This window comes from Columba livia, chromosome 4 (assembly GCF_036013475.1).
Source record: "Columba livia isolate bColLiv1 breed racing homer chromosome 4, bColLiv1.pat.W.v2, whole genome shotgun sequence".
Classification (NCBI taxonomy): Eukaryota; Metazoa; Chordata; class Aves; order Columbiformes; family Columbidae; genus Columba; species Columba livia.
Window position 1 is genome coordinate 25,199,242 of NC_088605.1, and position 15,727 is coordinate 25,214,968.

The 15,727-nt window shown below is 40.4% G+C and overlaps 1 protein-coding gene and 1 long non-coding RNA gene across 26 annotated transcripts in view; one reads left to right on the forward strand and one right to left on the reverse strand.

Annotated features, from left to right (window-relative positions):
• Positions 1–15,727, reverse strand: part of APBB2 (amyloid beta precursor protein binding family B member 2) — a 181,440-nt gene that overhangs the window by 60,086 nt on the left and 105,627 nt on the right. For 7 of the 25 annotated variants that reach the window (XM_065060744.1, XM_065060738.1, XM_065060745.1 and 4 more), the window contains 4 exons: positions 7,778–7,986; positions 2,227–2,289; positions 1,715–1,800; positions 1,539–1,599 (listed from right to left, as the gene is read on the reverse strand). In XM_065060744.1, the coding sequence (XP_064916816.1) occupies positions 1,539–1,599; positions 1,715–1,800; positions 2,227–2,289; positions 7,778–7,986 (419 nt within the window). The remainder of the gene's footprint in view (positions 1–1,538; positions 1,600–1,714; positions 1,801–2,226; positions 2,290–7,777; positions 7,987–15,727) is intronic. The other 18 variants (XM_065060749.1, XM_065060759.1, XM_065060756.1 and 15 more) reach the window with 5 other exon arrangements.
• LOC110357899 (uncharacterized) lies at positions 5,261–7,877 on the forward strand. The gene is made up of 3 exons (XR_002411879.2): positions 5,261–5,360; positions 5,967–6,037; positions 7,746–7,877. It is a non-coding gene; the product is annotated as an uncharacterized LOC110357899 (long non-coding RNA).

Below are 15,727 nucleotides of genomic sequence, written 5' to 3' on the forward strand. Positions count from 1 at the left end.
AACAACACAACACCAAAAACAACCACCAAAAAAACCACCACAACACGCCCAAACATGAATAGTTTCTTCTCCATATCTTGTCTTGCTCCTCTCAGTCACTTCTGTGAATGCTTCAGCGCCTGGTTTTCACTACCCATTTAAGTGTCATCAGCACAGTTTTGCCTAAACCAGAGAAACAAAACCAGCTGTGACAGACAGAAGAGGACAAACTTTTGTCACTGACCCATTTCACAGACACCAGATGGGTATCAGCTCCATAAATTTTGAAGTTTAAGCAGTGAGAGAGGGAAGGCTGATGATGACATGAGTTATTTGCCCACACAAATACTGCCACATTTCTCCATGCAGGAAGGGCTCCTAATTCTGCCCACTGCAAACCATTTGGTAAAGAGTCAGACATATCAAAATACTGTCTCCCTATAATGCTTTCCATATGGTAGGGCTTATCTTAAAAGGACCAGCTTTCTGGTTCTGAGGACTGGCACCGAATGCACATCACTCCTCCAACTCTATTTACCGTGCTAAGAATTTAGTGCTTGTCATTGTAACAAGCGCAGCTGAAAGCCTTGTTTTTCAACTGCCAGCCTGCCAAGCAAAACACATTTATTCACATCTGATTTAAACAACGCAAGCCAAATAATCAAGATGACAAAGAAGTTTAAGTACCCTGATCAGACTGTTTTCTCTCCTAAAATACATTATTGATGCTATTATAATTATTAACTCTGTTACATACTGTCTTCCTGCACGTAAGTAGCTTCTGATCCTGTCAGTCATTGCAGCCAAAACACTTATTTAAATGTCTTGGATTTCCAATTAGAGAGACTCACATACATCCTTAAAAATGGATGAAAGCACAAGGCAAAACCATCACAAGACAAATCTGGAGATATGGATACAAGCATTCAAAACCTCCTGCTACTTCTTTCTCCTCAAAAACCTTAGATCACAATAGTGAAGGCTCTGATTTAATTATGGTGCTTGTTCACATAATGGTCTCATTTTTATCTATGAATTTTATCCTCAAACTAGGTTGCATTCTCTGTTCTAAAATACAAAGGTTTTTGTTCTAAAAAGTAACTTCCTTGTTACTAGCTGCTAGTTCAAGCAGCCACGAAAACAAGGAGGAAGAGTACTTTTAAAAAGGGACAAACTCGAGAATAAAGAGCAAATTCTATCACCAAATGCTGCAGGAAACAATCCAGCCGTGACAAACAACAGAGTCCTCTCTCACTTAGGACAGAAAACTCAGTTGTGCAAGGGGTCAGTTGTTACAGTTGAGCAGTAGAACCTTGAGCTGTAACATTCAGTTTCTTGGCTTATGTGATTTTAAAGGAAGTCACACTTTCCTGAGCAAACTGAACAAAGCTTTAAATCTGCAAATTCCTTTGATGGAATTAGTCTGGCGTGATCAATCTACATTGTGCAAGAACAGGAATACAGTTAATTTAAAAACCTAGGAGGCATTCTGCACCTTTAAGGTTTGTTTACAACTGCAGATTTTTAATTGTTATCCCATTGTAGATCATCTTACAGACCTTGGTTTCTGGATCGCTGTTGATGCTACAAGAATCATCATCATCAGATTGTGGACCATTTCTGTTGCAGAAAAAAAAAAAAGACGACAAAAATCAATCTTAAAAATCATATAAAAATTACAGCACAGCACAAAATGGAGCTGGCTTTTCCACAGGCACTTTTGAAGTCATTGTACCTGAGCTTCAAAGAGGCATAGCGTAACGTTGCTCCTTCAAACTCTTTCAGACTTGGGTCTGGGTTCACAGTGGCTGCATGCAGATCCTAGAGATAAAGGCAGTGCTGTTAGTGCTAGTATTAGGTGCTATTAATTTAGTATTAAGTACATCACCATGTTATTTCTTATTTCAAAGGGAAACTAAATCCTGCCTGCAAAGAAGCGACAGTATTTCTGGCTGAAGTTAGAAAGAGGCATGCATATATTCCCAAGCTGCAGTTCATTCAGTGCAGGCATCTTACTCGTAACATCATGGCAATTGCCCTGCTAGTTCAGACTGAATCCATTCCAAGTGGAAAGATCAGAAGGCAGCATGTTTGTGAGCTAAACATCCCTAGCAGTACCCCCATTCACTTTGGCCTAGGTTATGGATGACATTCATGGAAAAACAAAAGGGGAAAAAAAACAGCCACTGCCATGCAAAAAACAAAGGTAATAGTATCAAAGGTTCTAAAATCTGACAATATACTTGCCTTCCAAATGTCACTATTAATCTTTCCCCCATTCAGTACAGCAAAATCACTCCATGGCTGTTTCTAGACACATAATTATTCACACAGGAAGAAGCACATTGATAAAAAAAAAAAAAAAAGAAAGAAAAAAAAAGAAAAAAAACACAAGACACTGTTGTTAGCATTGATATTTACAGGATGGGTTAGGGAACAGATTACCTCAAACTTCAACTAATTACTCCACTATATCATGGCATTTGGAGGGAAGGGGAGAGAAGACATGCCTCTAACAGTTACTTACCAAAACAAATGATTGAAACAAGGGAAGTTAATATAAATTAGGAACAGACAATGAAACTACTCTTTAACTATGGTCTTAAAAGCAAGCAAAATGAATCTGAATATGAATGTTGGCCACAGCTGCTACAGCCTTTCATAAACAGCAATTAAGTGGAAACATTAGGATTTCCATTCGATTGGCACTTTTGTTAAGACACTAACACTGTTTGAACTAGAAATACTGAAACACAACGATATATACAAGGATAAGATACATACAAGGTAAAAATCAAATTTTTCTAGAGACAAAGCACAAGAAAAGGACATTAAAGGGAATGAGGATTATGAAGGAGTGCAGACAGATTTCTCGCTGAAAAAGTTGTTTTGTAATGTAGCAGCTTAAAAAAACCACAACAAAACAGAAGAAAACAACAACAAAAAACCAAAAACACCACCCACCCTCTCATTTTCCATTTCATTTTTTCAGAGGCATTCACCGGCACAAGCAAGCAAGTAGCAGTGCACTTAGCACAACAGCAACCTGAGGTTCATCCTTCTCTGTAACGCCTGGCAGAAGCACCTGGTGTCAGAACTGCCCCTCTCCTCCCCCACAAGGTCAGAAATCCCCAATGAGAGCCAGGTGGGACAGGAGATTCAGTTACCAAGAGGCCCACAGACGCCTCTTTGCGTCTTCACCAAATCAAGGATTCCTGTAATTAGTGGCCTCTTTTAAAATGAGCTCTCCCAGGTTGTCCAGCTCAGCCCTACGATAAAGTGGTACCTATTAATGTGGCACAATATATCAAATTGCAGGGTGGACATCTCTATCCAGGACACCCCCACTGGAGGAATTATTCATGGGAAACAACTTCCAGGAGCAAATCTTCCATATATGCTTTTGAATTAAGAGTTATTAGCTTTTCCTACTAAGTCCTTCATCTTTAATTATAAGCTGCTAGTGCTTAAGTCACCTATGGAAGAACTTCAAGTAGTGATCCAGGCCTGGGATGAGTCAGGCTTTAAGAAGACACAGCTAACATCACCAAATTCTGCCATGATCTCAAAGAAACTCTTATTGAAAATTAAGCCCTATGGCTTTTTCTCTGCACAGAAAATGCAAAAGTGGCTGCAAAATCTCTGCAATTTGGAAGAGAATGTCACAAAAGCCAAAGATGCACAAAGGAAGTAATTTAGCAACACACAGGAGAAAAGAGTCATCTAAAACAAAGTCAAATTCAATCAGCTGTGCGAAACCAAAATAAATTTTCATGCTTTTGAGGGGAAGGAAGGGAAGGAATGTTCCAGGTCATCCATATTTAGCATTTATTAGCATTTTTGTTAAATCTGCAGGATTTTTGCATAATGCTTAACCCATAATTGCTTTGAATTGAAATTTACTGATTATCTTGTGAAAGAAAAATTGCCTTGTAGTCTGTGCAAAAGAAGGGCATTTTTGCATTTTTTAAACCCTTTTTACCATTTGTATGTATTGCAGCATTGTTCCTCCCTAACCATTTTTTTCTGATTCTCTGTTCAACAATAGTAACCGCTTTTCTTTATGCTAAATATCCAGAATAAGCTACAACATAAAAATGGCTGACCTGATCTGTTCTTTGTTGACTGCCCTCAGCTGTGAGCCACATTCTACCAAATGAAGCAAAGCTCCTATGTGTCACATCGTTAAAAAGACAGGGACACAAAATTAAAACAAAACAAAAACAAAAAACAAAAACAAAAAAAACAAACAAACAAGACAAAGGGTAAAAAAAAGTTCCAAAATGTTGATTTGAGAAACCCAAAAGCTGAAATAGCCCAAATAAACTTATTTCAAGACCAGAAAATGATGCTTCACAGGCAAATGTGATAAAGATAAAAGTATATTTTATGGATTCATGGAAGCCTATGAAATACTACAGAATCACAGAATCAACTGGGTTGGAAAAGACCTCAGAGATCATCAAGTCCAACCCTTGGTCCAACTCCAGTCCATTGACTAGATCATGGCACTAAGTGCCATGTCCAATCTCAGTTTAAAAACCTCCAGGGACGGCGAGTCCACCACCTCCCTGGGCAGGCCATTCCAATGCCTGACCACTCTCTCCGTAAAGAATTTCTTTCTAATATCCAGCCTAAATTTCCCCTGGCAGAGTTTAAGCCCATGCCCCCTTGTCCTATTGCTAACTGCCTGGGAGAAGAGACCAATACCCACCTGGCTATAACTTCCCTTCAGGTAGTTATAGAGAGTGAAGAGGTCACCTCTAAAGCCTCCTCTTCTCCAGACTAAACAAGCCCAGCTCCCTCAGCCTCTCCCCATAGGTCTTGTGTTCAAGTCCCTTCACCAGTCGTGTTGCCCTTCTCTGGACCCGCTCCAGCACTTCAATGTCTTTCCTGAACTGAGGGGCCCAGAACTGAACACAATACTCCAGGTGTGGCCTCACCAATGCAGAGTACAGGGGACCAACCCCAGTCTTCAACAGTAAATTATACTCTTTAATCTGTCTAAAACTTATCTATCTCCCAACCTTTTCAGAAGAAAGCAATACAAACTCCAGCACACAGGAATGAGCTAAACCAGCCCTTCCAAAGCAGATTATCTTGGGGCACAGGCTTCCAAAACTCGCACTGAGGGCGCCGGCAGCACAGCAGCTCATGCATGGTCCAACGTGGAGCTGGAAGCCATCCGCCACAACTGGGATAGAAGTGTTTGGGGGCCTCTATTCTACCTGGAATTCCACATCCTTTGTGAAGTGATGGTATCACAGACATCCAGGTTAATCCTTCACAGGGAAGGAGAGGGGTGGACCTGGAGCAGGGCTGCAGTGCAGTGAACAGGGACTGAAACCAGTATCACCTGCAAGTGACCTGGAGATGATTAGGTGCTGGCACATATTGATTGCAGAGAGATGAAAGCCCGAAGAGCCACAGTGGCTGACACTGTTAAATCTAGAATACAAATAATTTCACTACCTACCCCTATATCTCATAACCCCACGCCATGGCTTATTTCCCTCTTACTGCTCTGCAGCAGGGTTCTGCTCAGAACCAGCTGAATCCCAAAGGATTTTTTCTCTAGTGCTCACTTAAGAAAGCTCAACATCTGTGGATTTCAAGAAATACAAGACTTTTCCTAGCAGTTCTCATCATAACTTCAGCTATGCCCCTTCTTTGTAGCAGTTTCAGAATTTGGCAGTGCACAAAGTCCTGAGCCCAGTTCACACTCTCGTTTTGAACTCCATTACTGCAAGTCTGCTGGTATTGTATATGCTATCTTAATAACCACTCGGTCAAAAAGTCAGTGTTGTTTAAATAATGGTATGCAAGATGCTTATCAATGAATGCAGAAACCTTCAAGAGACAAATGCCTTCATCTACAACCACAATTAAAATAACCATATAATAACATACTAATACCAAATTTGGAAACTCACTTATTTTCTGTATCATCTTTTATATCATGGTACATGGTCTTGATACTGCCACAGAACTGAATATGTATATATCTTTGTTGGATCGAATGCCTTGCTGAATTAGAACTGCCATACAAAAAACCTAGGTAAGCCTTCTATGTATTCACATACATGGTATTTTAGAGTGACTCCTCAAATGTCTTACTTAACACTGTATTAAAATCTACATTGTTATAGTTTGTACATTTCATTGCTGAGAATTAATTATAACTTTTTATAACCACAAATTATTCATGTAAAGCAATCAAAACTCAGAAAGGTTAAAGGGATATCTGCCACATTACCATCATGTCTGAAATTTTAATTGTAAAAATACATTTCAAACAGGGGTAGAAAAACATTTGAAATTAATATACGTATTTTCCCCCTGCAATTTACCAACCACACTGATTTCTGAGTTTTTGTGAAAGATGTCTACAACTTCCTAATTAAAGCCCTATTTTCCATATTTTAGAGTAAGAAAAATATTTAATGGTGAAGTTATATCACTTACATGTACATTACAGGAATTTATCCTGGGAGCATGTGCAGCAGTTTACACTCTGCATTTCTGGATTTTTTTTCTTGTTTTCTACTTGAATGATAACAATTGCTTTTTCTCTGTGAACCCTCTCAGAAATAACTTCCAGTGTGGTTGGTGCACCGTGTATTCCACGGGAGCTTGACTGATGTAAACTAAAACTGACATGTTGTGGTCAAGTTCGCAAACCTTATGAGTAGCATTTATGAACATGTGGGAGCAATCTTTCTAAAATAGAGAACAAGAATGTGCACGTTTAAGCCTATACAGGATAAAAGTTTCAAGGTCAAGATGGTAATACAGACTTGAATGCCCTTAACTCCTCTTAACTTTCCCTTAAGCTATTTTGGTGCATATATCAACAAAATCAAGAACTGAAGAAATCTCGTATCTAAATTTATTTTTAAAAAATAAATAAATAAAACCTAAGGATTGCCTGATCCAAACCTCAAAACTAGTACAAAGACTTCCTTTGATTTCATAAAACTGTGGACCTTCCTCTGAAAAGTTAGTATGAAAAAGAATAAATTTCAAAACTATTTGATTTTATATTAGTATTTAACTCCACAGAAGTCTTCCCAGCATAATAAAACAAAGTGATTGCATGTTTTGAAGCATACTCTTCTTTCTAATAATGTATTTTTTTACTTACATGACATCAGTCAACCCCCTGTTTAATTTAAAAGGCGGTATCACATATTGCTCTTTCAGCAAAAGCGGAAGAAAGGGTGAATTTCATCCTGACTGCAACACAGTGATCCACTTGTGCAGATATTTTGTACTGGCAAGATGTTAAGAGACACTTGAGAATACTTTGTGTTTATTCAATGGAAACTACCCTGTAACAGAACTAGTGTCTTAAACGAAGATTCGTGTATCTTCGTGTGATATTTCTATGAAGTGAACCAAGAAGGACGAGCAAACAAAGACTCCAGCCAAAAGACTGCTGCAATGTGCAAAAATTTTATGTATCCTATACCCATGTAATGTAGCAACACTCCAGTGCATGCTACAGAACTGCAATAGTTTCATATTCATCAAGTACTGGCTGTCTAATTTATCTGAAATATGTCTGACTTCACCCTATACATCCAAAGTTTAGGGTGTTTCATGAGGCACAGCCATTAGAAAATGCATATAGAAAATGGATACTTACGACATACTATAAACAAATAGCTACACTTTGGGATGTTATTCGGCCCCACATTCTAAAGCTCAGTTTAGCTAACAGTTAAACCTGCAAATTCATAAAGTTATTTCCATTTTTTTTCCAGTATGCCACCCTTAAGAAAATACAGTATGTTACCTCAGTTTCTGGAGTAGGAGACGGCGTAATGGAACCAAGCGATCCTTTTCGCGAGCCCTGGAGATCTGCTGGGATGGATACAGGACGTTGCCATTGAGTTGTTCCTGTTGGTATGTGCCAGTAGTAGACCCCAGCAATGTCATTGATTTTTTTCCAGCCAGGTGGTAAGTCCGGGTCTGTCTGAAATGAATGATCACTCCATATATCTGCTGGCAACAGGGAAGGAAAAAAAAAATAATTACTGATACACGAATAGTGCTTCCCTGGGTCTGCCTCTGGTGCAAGTGATGCACAGCTGGTGCTGCTGTTGTACAGTTCCTGTATAAATGAACACCAGAAAAACATGCTGATATTGAGGCTCAAAGTAAGGTGACAAAGCCTGGTTTGATCTGGCCTATAAAGAGAGGAAAAAATACACTACTTACCAAAGAGCTGCTCTAATACAGCAGCCATCTAACACCATCTGATAAACTAGTTCTTCTAATAAAGTTTAGCTTCAAAAACATTAACTGACAGAATACAAAGAAATATTTGGAGTTGTGCTGTACTCTATCCTCTTCACACATGCTTCTCAATGCATGGTAGCAGAGCATATATTTCTGCTAATTAAAGTCATCTTAACAAAACAAACCCCCATACACACCAATCAACCTGCACTGGATTTACTTGCAACATCTAAAAGACTGCTTGTTCAAAATGCTGAGAACGAAACTGCATTCAGTGGTACGACACTGAGTCAAAGCATCTAATTTTTGTCACACAGGCCGGTGTAAGAATAGTCCCTTATCAGGGCAGTGTTTGGTGCCCAGAATAAAACAAAGTCACTACACCTATCTATCTATCTATATCTCCTGTTACATGCAGGCCTTTTGAATCCCAATTTTCTTGTAGAAGAGAAAGTGACAGGCACAAGATGGGGAGAAAAGCAGCAGGTATCTGTACATCAATCCAATTCTGTTGACGTGGCATCAAGTAACTTGCATGGAACAAACTCAGGAGGAAACAGAACTGAACATACTGGACTTCATCTGAAACTAAGAACTTCACTTATGTCTGCAGGGTTTTGGAGCTAAAAATATTCCATGGAAATGGTTTCTTCTGGTCTGTGGATGGCTAAGCCCAACAGGTTTCCTCAATGGCAGATGGTTTATGGTGATCAGGAACTTTGCTCAGATTCCTCCCCAGTCATCCCCAGTAAGTGAAGTTCTACCTGGCATCTACTGGCCTCTTCCCTGCTCTTCTTTACTGATTTGTTGATGAAAGGTCAATGAATCAGGACCACATGGTTACTCATAAAGCTCTGGTTTTGACAGTATTATTGCTCTGATACAACAGAAAGCATGGTTTACTACAGAAATTTAAAGCATGATGTACAAAAAGAATGTATAGTTTGTATTGACATTGGTTTACCTACCGTGTGTATTACAGTAAACCATGATCTCCTGGAATGCTCTATTGTAAGACGTTTCTTATACAAAATGCATAAAGCAATAGGAGTAAGAAAAACAATACTGAACTAGAATAAGGAGAGCCACTGTAGCTAAGCTGTATGAAAATGCAGACACTTCTCTTGGGTTTTTTCAAGAAACCTGGATTCATATTATCTGTATAACTTCTCTCTATAGCAAGAGACTCAAATTCTTATTGGTAGAAAGACCATTTTAAGATGTAACCAATTCACAACTCTGCAAAGGAATGAGGTCTGCCTTTACCCAGGTGTCATGATTTACATAGCACTGCAGACCTTCGAAAGCCATCTCTTTTTCTGGAGGAAGACCCTTCTGAACAGGGTGGCTCTGCTGCCTACGTATGCTCTGGAGATAAGTCCAAACTCAGCCCTGACCACAGGAGACTCGGCAGTCAGCTTGCAGTCAACCCTTCACCTTGCTCTCTATCCCTGTCCAAACTTGGCATGCACGAGAGCTGTGACTAGCAAGGGTGGCCACCTTGGATCCCAGAGCTGCCCACGCTGGCTCTGACACGCCTGCCAGTCCTCCTCAGTGAGCTGCTCCCTGGAATCCTGCCCAAGACACGTGTGAGCTGCCACCACCCAGCCTCTGAAATGCAGCACTGCCGGCTTAAAGGTCAATGTGGTTAGAAGTTCACAGCTGGTCTTTCCTGCACACAGATTGACGTGAAAGGACAAGTTGCAGAATGAGGACTTATATTTTTCAGTTGGAGTTTTGTCTCACTCATGACAGATATTAAGGTTTTGTCCATATGGGGGAAGATCTGCAAACTGGCTTTTCACAGGGACGTTATTATGGAAGAAGTATAGGACAATTCTGGCAAAAAAAGATTACAGTTAAAATGACATGGAAGAGGTATTTCGAGGACTAAAATGGAAGATTACATAAAAAAACATCAACGATGTGATTTACAACAAGAAGCTAGCTTCATCTGAGGGAAACTGAAAAGGGGACTCCACTGGGCTTTCCTGCCTCCACCGCCCTCCTCAGGAAACCAGATCCTTCCCCTCTACCTGTGGAGCTTGTGTAGAGCTGCTGCTATAATCCCTTCGTACGGGGTCCAGCACGATGGAGCACAGGGCTGCTCCCCAAAAGCCTTTGGCGCTGGTCTCTGCAGAATGCAGAGAAATGAATCTTCTTGCTGCACTTCACCACACAACCTCCACTTCATCCCTCCAGAGATTCAGCAACACAGCCACGACAGGAACATTTTTAAAAGCATGGGAAAATGATTAAAATTCAAAATAATCAGAAGTGAGAGCCCAAGGGGAGGGCAGCACCTAAAATGCCTTACCATTCCCCTTTAAAGCCAAATGGGGAATTTGTTAGTTACTTCTCTTTCAAAATTAAAATAAAGATAAAGAAGTAACTGACAAAAAGCCAGTAAGGCTTTAGAAAAGTACCAGAGAAAGATTGACTTAAAATGTATAAATAATTGTTTTCATTTTTAATAAATGCACAAAGGAGTGAAACAGTCTGAAAAGATTCCCACTTGCTGAAATTGTCTGGTCAAGTCTCACTCATAAATAAATGTTTGTGTCTGAATTTTTGTCTGAATGGCTGAAACATGGAGCTTGTAATAGAAGACAAACCAAACCAAACCAACAGATACAGCCTGCATCCCAGTATCAATGTCACTGAAGAGAGCAGTTAAAGCCTCAAAAATACTGGAAAAATTAAGCCCATTACACAAAATGAAAACTATTAATTCACTCTTTTAAAACAACCAGCAACGGAGATGTACCTTCACAAAACCATAAGCACAGCCACATTCAATTGGTAATTCTGGCTAGGAGAGCTTCCTGAACACATTTTGTATTCCAAAGAAGATAGGATAAAGCCCATATAATGTAACATATTGCTGTTTGTAATTCTCTTCTCCAAATGTCAGCCTTTGCCTATTATCTGATATAGAGCAGTGATAGATTCCATGCTGTAGCTATTGTTCAGATACTAAAAGTTTGGTGTAATAATTAGAAATGTTAGTAATTATGTTTTTATTTCAAGCCAAAATTATTTTACTATCTGAGGCTGATCTAGGAAACTGTTATGAAATTGAGAAGAGATTGTGATAAACAATATAACTAATTCACTGAAGAGTACATGTAATCAGTAACCAAGCTCTTTGGCAAGATTAGTATTTTTATCACTTGTTTCATTGCTGTTTCAAAGGAAAGGATAGTAATCAAACCGCTGCCATTGTGAATCACTCCTTACCCCTTGTTCAATTAAACAGAAATTAAAACTACAGCATTCAGCAAGATCTTTCAGAGCAGACAAACTTGTGCCGTAAATAGAGACCATTTATTTTCCCATAATTTTGTGATGCCACAAACTGTTTCCTGGTGAGAGGCATCCCCTGCAAGGCAGGGTCGCCACTCGCCAAGCACAGGTGGCACCAGCAGCATCACAACAGGTGCGAACAGCACAGCCGCTACCGAAACACAACGCAGCTTTCCAGCTGCCAACCCTGGCCACATCAGCACCATTCTCTGCTGATGTAATTAGTGGATATTTCATGATTAGAGAGATCAAATGCCATGAAACCTAAGCAGCTTTTAACTAGTTTAGGCTTTCTTCTAGAGGTGCAGCTAGAAATACCGTTCACTGAAGGCCAAAGGCAGTCATTTAGAAACAAATACAGACGGAAAGCGAACGGCAAAAGCTACAGAGGTGGTTTCTGGAAGAGCAGGAATGCAAAGGATAGCACAATACTCTTAATTTAACAGCAAGTTATGTTAAAGTTTTGAGACAATAATTGCTCTTTTCTTTAAAAAAAAAGAACACATTGAAGTAAAATGTTCAATCAGGGATGATGTGGTGTTATGACAACAGTGGAACAGAAGAATATTAGCAAGATACTTGATTTTCTATGTATTGCATTCTGTTATCTACAGAACTGGCTTCTCCACTGTGCTTTGCAAACCGTATTTATCAGTATAAAACAAACCAAATACTCCACCCACCATTGTCATAAGTTAGTTTATCACCCATCTAGCACAAAAACCTGGCTGTATGTCATTGTGCTTGTGCTAAATTAATCAGGATCTCTTCTTGATAAAGACTAGAAATATATCACATCATTTCAATAACAAATCTCAACACTCCCATCTAGAAGGAACATAATCCAATCCAGCTCCTTCCCTTTCTGAAGGTAAGGTAGTCATCTGAACTCCCAAAATCATGAAATAAAGATGTTCTTCTTCTGGGCCTATACAAAAGCAAAAAAACCCTAAACCCACAAACCAAAAAAACCCCAAACACCAACAACACAAAACAATTAAAAAAAACCCCACAAACAACAAAACCCAAACCAAACAAAAAAAATCCCACAAAAATCCCCCAAAACACCACCAAAAACATCAACAGACAAAAAGAAAGCCAGAGAAACTGAAGTCTTCTTGAGAAGATGCCAATGACTTCAGCAGATCAGGGACTTGATCCTAAAGGGAGTATATTCCTCCCCCAGCCCATATGCACACTGAAAACCATGGGAAGCACAGGAAGAGAGGGGAAGACACATTGTATTGATAAGCAAAGGCAAACAAAATTAAATGAGCACCCTCCATTAAACAGCACAATAGAAAGAACACAGGCAACTAATATTTTTATTCCATTTATTTCCTGTAGTAGGCTCAATGTGCAAGTTTAAGTGTTTAAGCTGCTCAGGTTTAACAAGAAATAGACCCCAAAGACAAGTTTTCTTCTTGCTTTGCACACAGTACAGCATAATTGATGGTACCACCTACTTTTACAATCCACAGTAATGATGGTCAGCAGGTAGTCACATCTGAGCATCATTGTAAGAAACATCAATGCTATCTCAGAAACAAATGCAGCAAAAATGCAAGCCACTAGGACAAGTAATTATAAATCAGACAAGCCTGTCTAATTTGGAGAACATTACTCAACGAGGAGTGATAAACAGCCAAAGCTGTTCATTTGGCATCATCTTTTCTCACAGCATGCAACTGGTTGTCATGACAACCCCATCGTCCTCCTTGCCGAATCGCTGAACCAGCCGCATGTGTTTGGGGAGAGGAAGATTCTCAAACAGGTTCCAGGAAAACATGCCAAAATGTGAGATTTTACAGGCACACCAGTAACAAGACACAATCTGTGTCAAAATGAATTGCCATTTTGATCAACTGTACAATAAACCATAATCAGAAAAGACTGACTTCTTAAAAATCCGAAGGAAGCTTGGGATGAATCACCTGTAGTATTTTTTTATTTAAATGTGATGTGATCTTCATCCTGCTGTATAAATCAGGAGTTACTACAGGCATACAAGGTGTTCAAGCAGATATGACTAATCTTAAGGAAGCGAAAGGAAAGTGTATTTGTCAGCATTCAGGAAAAAAAAAAAACACACTACTAAATCCACTTGCTTTCATGTCCTGGCTTCTTCTCCCTTTCAACCACCAAACCCCAAGGATTGAAGTACTAGCACAACAACCGATGAAAGCCAAGGGCAAGCGACTCCAGGAGTGAAGTTCAGAAGAACTGCTGATGACAGCCCCGGACAGGTACTCAGGCTGGTACTACCCATCCTGCCTAACTGGGAGAATTTCGAGGCTCTGTGAGGTGTCTGCTCAGGGGCAATACAGCTTGACGTCCAGAGGTGAAGCCACGAAAAAGCAGCACCGCAGCTTGTGTTTACAGGAGTTGATACTAATAGCAGCGGCAGTGGGGAAAAGTACCACAGGAAGACCGTGAAGAAGGTCTACATGTTCCTTCCTGGAAAACGGGTCAAAAATAGATAAGAACAAGAGGACTAGCCTCTTCACCAACCAAAACCATCCAGCCATGAAACAAGCAGAGTCTGGCAAAGGAAGGAAGACTTGGAGGTGACCTGAAGTGCTGGCTCAAGGGGGCTGTCATGGCAGAAGCTGTGGACCAGGAAGAAGCCAGGCTCTGGGAAGACCTGTCCCACCTGGAGAGGGTGGCTGCTTAGCCAGACACAGCAGTGGTGACAACATGAAATGATGGGCATAGAGGAAGGACCACCTCAGCTGGAACAAAGGCTGGTGAATCGCTACCTGAAAGTGCTGTAGTGGAGGCACATCCTATATATAGCTCTTGCACAAACTTTACTGTTACTGTGTGACAAGAGCTCCACCTCTTGATTAGGGGGCTGATAAACATTAGGAGAGTTTGGAAACTAAGAGGCTATACTGGGTCTGGTTGGGATAAAGTCAATTTTTCTTCATAGCAGCCTGTAAGGTACTGTGTTTTACATCTGTGACCAAAACAAGTGTTGAAAACATACCAGTAGTTTAGCTATTGCTGAGCAGTGCTTGCACAGGGCCAAGACCTTCTCTGTTTCTCACTTTGCTCCCAGCCAGAGACTGGCTGGGCATCCATCTGCTGGCGGGAGGTGGCCAGTGACTGTCTTAGCATTGCTTGATTTTTTTTGGTATTATTTTTTCTTCTTCACTTATTAAGCTGTCTTTATCTTGCCTCATGAGCTTTTCTCACTTTTGCCCTTCCAGTTCTCTTCCTTCATCCCACTGATGGAGGGAATGAGCCACCACAGAGGCATTCACAACACACTGGCCAAGTGCAGGATCCAGGGAGAAGCAGGTAGGTACCCTCTGGGGTGGAATGAAAAGGAGTCCCAAATGAGTGAGAGCAGTGCACAAATGAATGCCCTGTTGACCAGCTATGTGCTTAAATGAGATATAGTCTCAAATACTATGTGAACAACACGCACCATTCCCTTGGAAGATTTCTACCGACTGATTTCCACAGAAACCAGAATAATTGGCTACTGTTCTAGCGAGTTATTCCTGCTTAGAAATACACTTTGCATATGACCCATATCAGTGAGGTTTTTACTTGAAATGTAAGTTCTCTATTCTTACCACTAGATGGCAAAAGATTTTACTTAAAAATAATAACAGTCCAACAAACAGCAGAGTGTACCTCCCTCTAACTTGGTCTAAATCCACTGCGAATGCACATTGTGGGACTGCACCCCGAGGGACCTCCTCACCATGGAGGACTCTAAGCAACGGATAATTCATCCACACCAGTATCTTCTCCTTCATTAGCAAATCACTAAAAATGATCTTGTGAGTTAGCTTTCGGGGCTGAAATAGTCCAGCAGCAATATATATCTGCTTTTCTGACTTATTTTTTTTTTTAATTTTTTTTTTTTTGGCATAGTATCTCTTCTTCCCATGCCTTTCCCCACCGAGAGCAGGATGGCAGCATATGATCTTCTGCTCTGGGTTCATACCACATTTAACTACTTCGCACTGTTTTAGAAGAAGGGGTTTGTCTGGTCTAAAGAAGAAAAAACTGAATGGCCACCTCAGCGCGGGGCCTGCTGGACTCACACAGCAAAGCCCGCACATGCCCTGTCGCGCCGGCACACACACTGCACAGCACGCACAGCAAAAGCAATTTGTACATGCACAGAGTCCAGCCTTCCCTATTCCCACAAAACTTATCTGTCTCAGCAACAGCAGCCAAC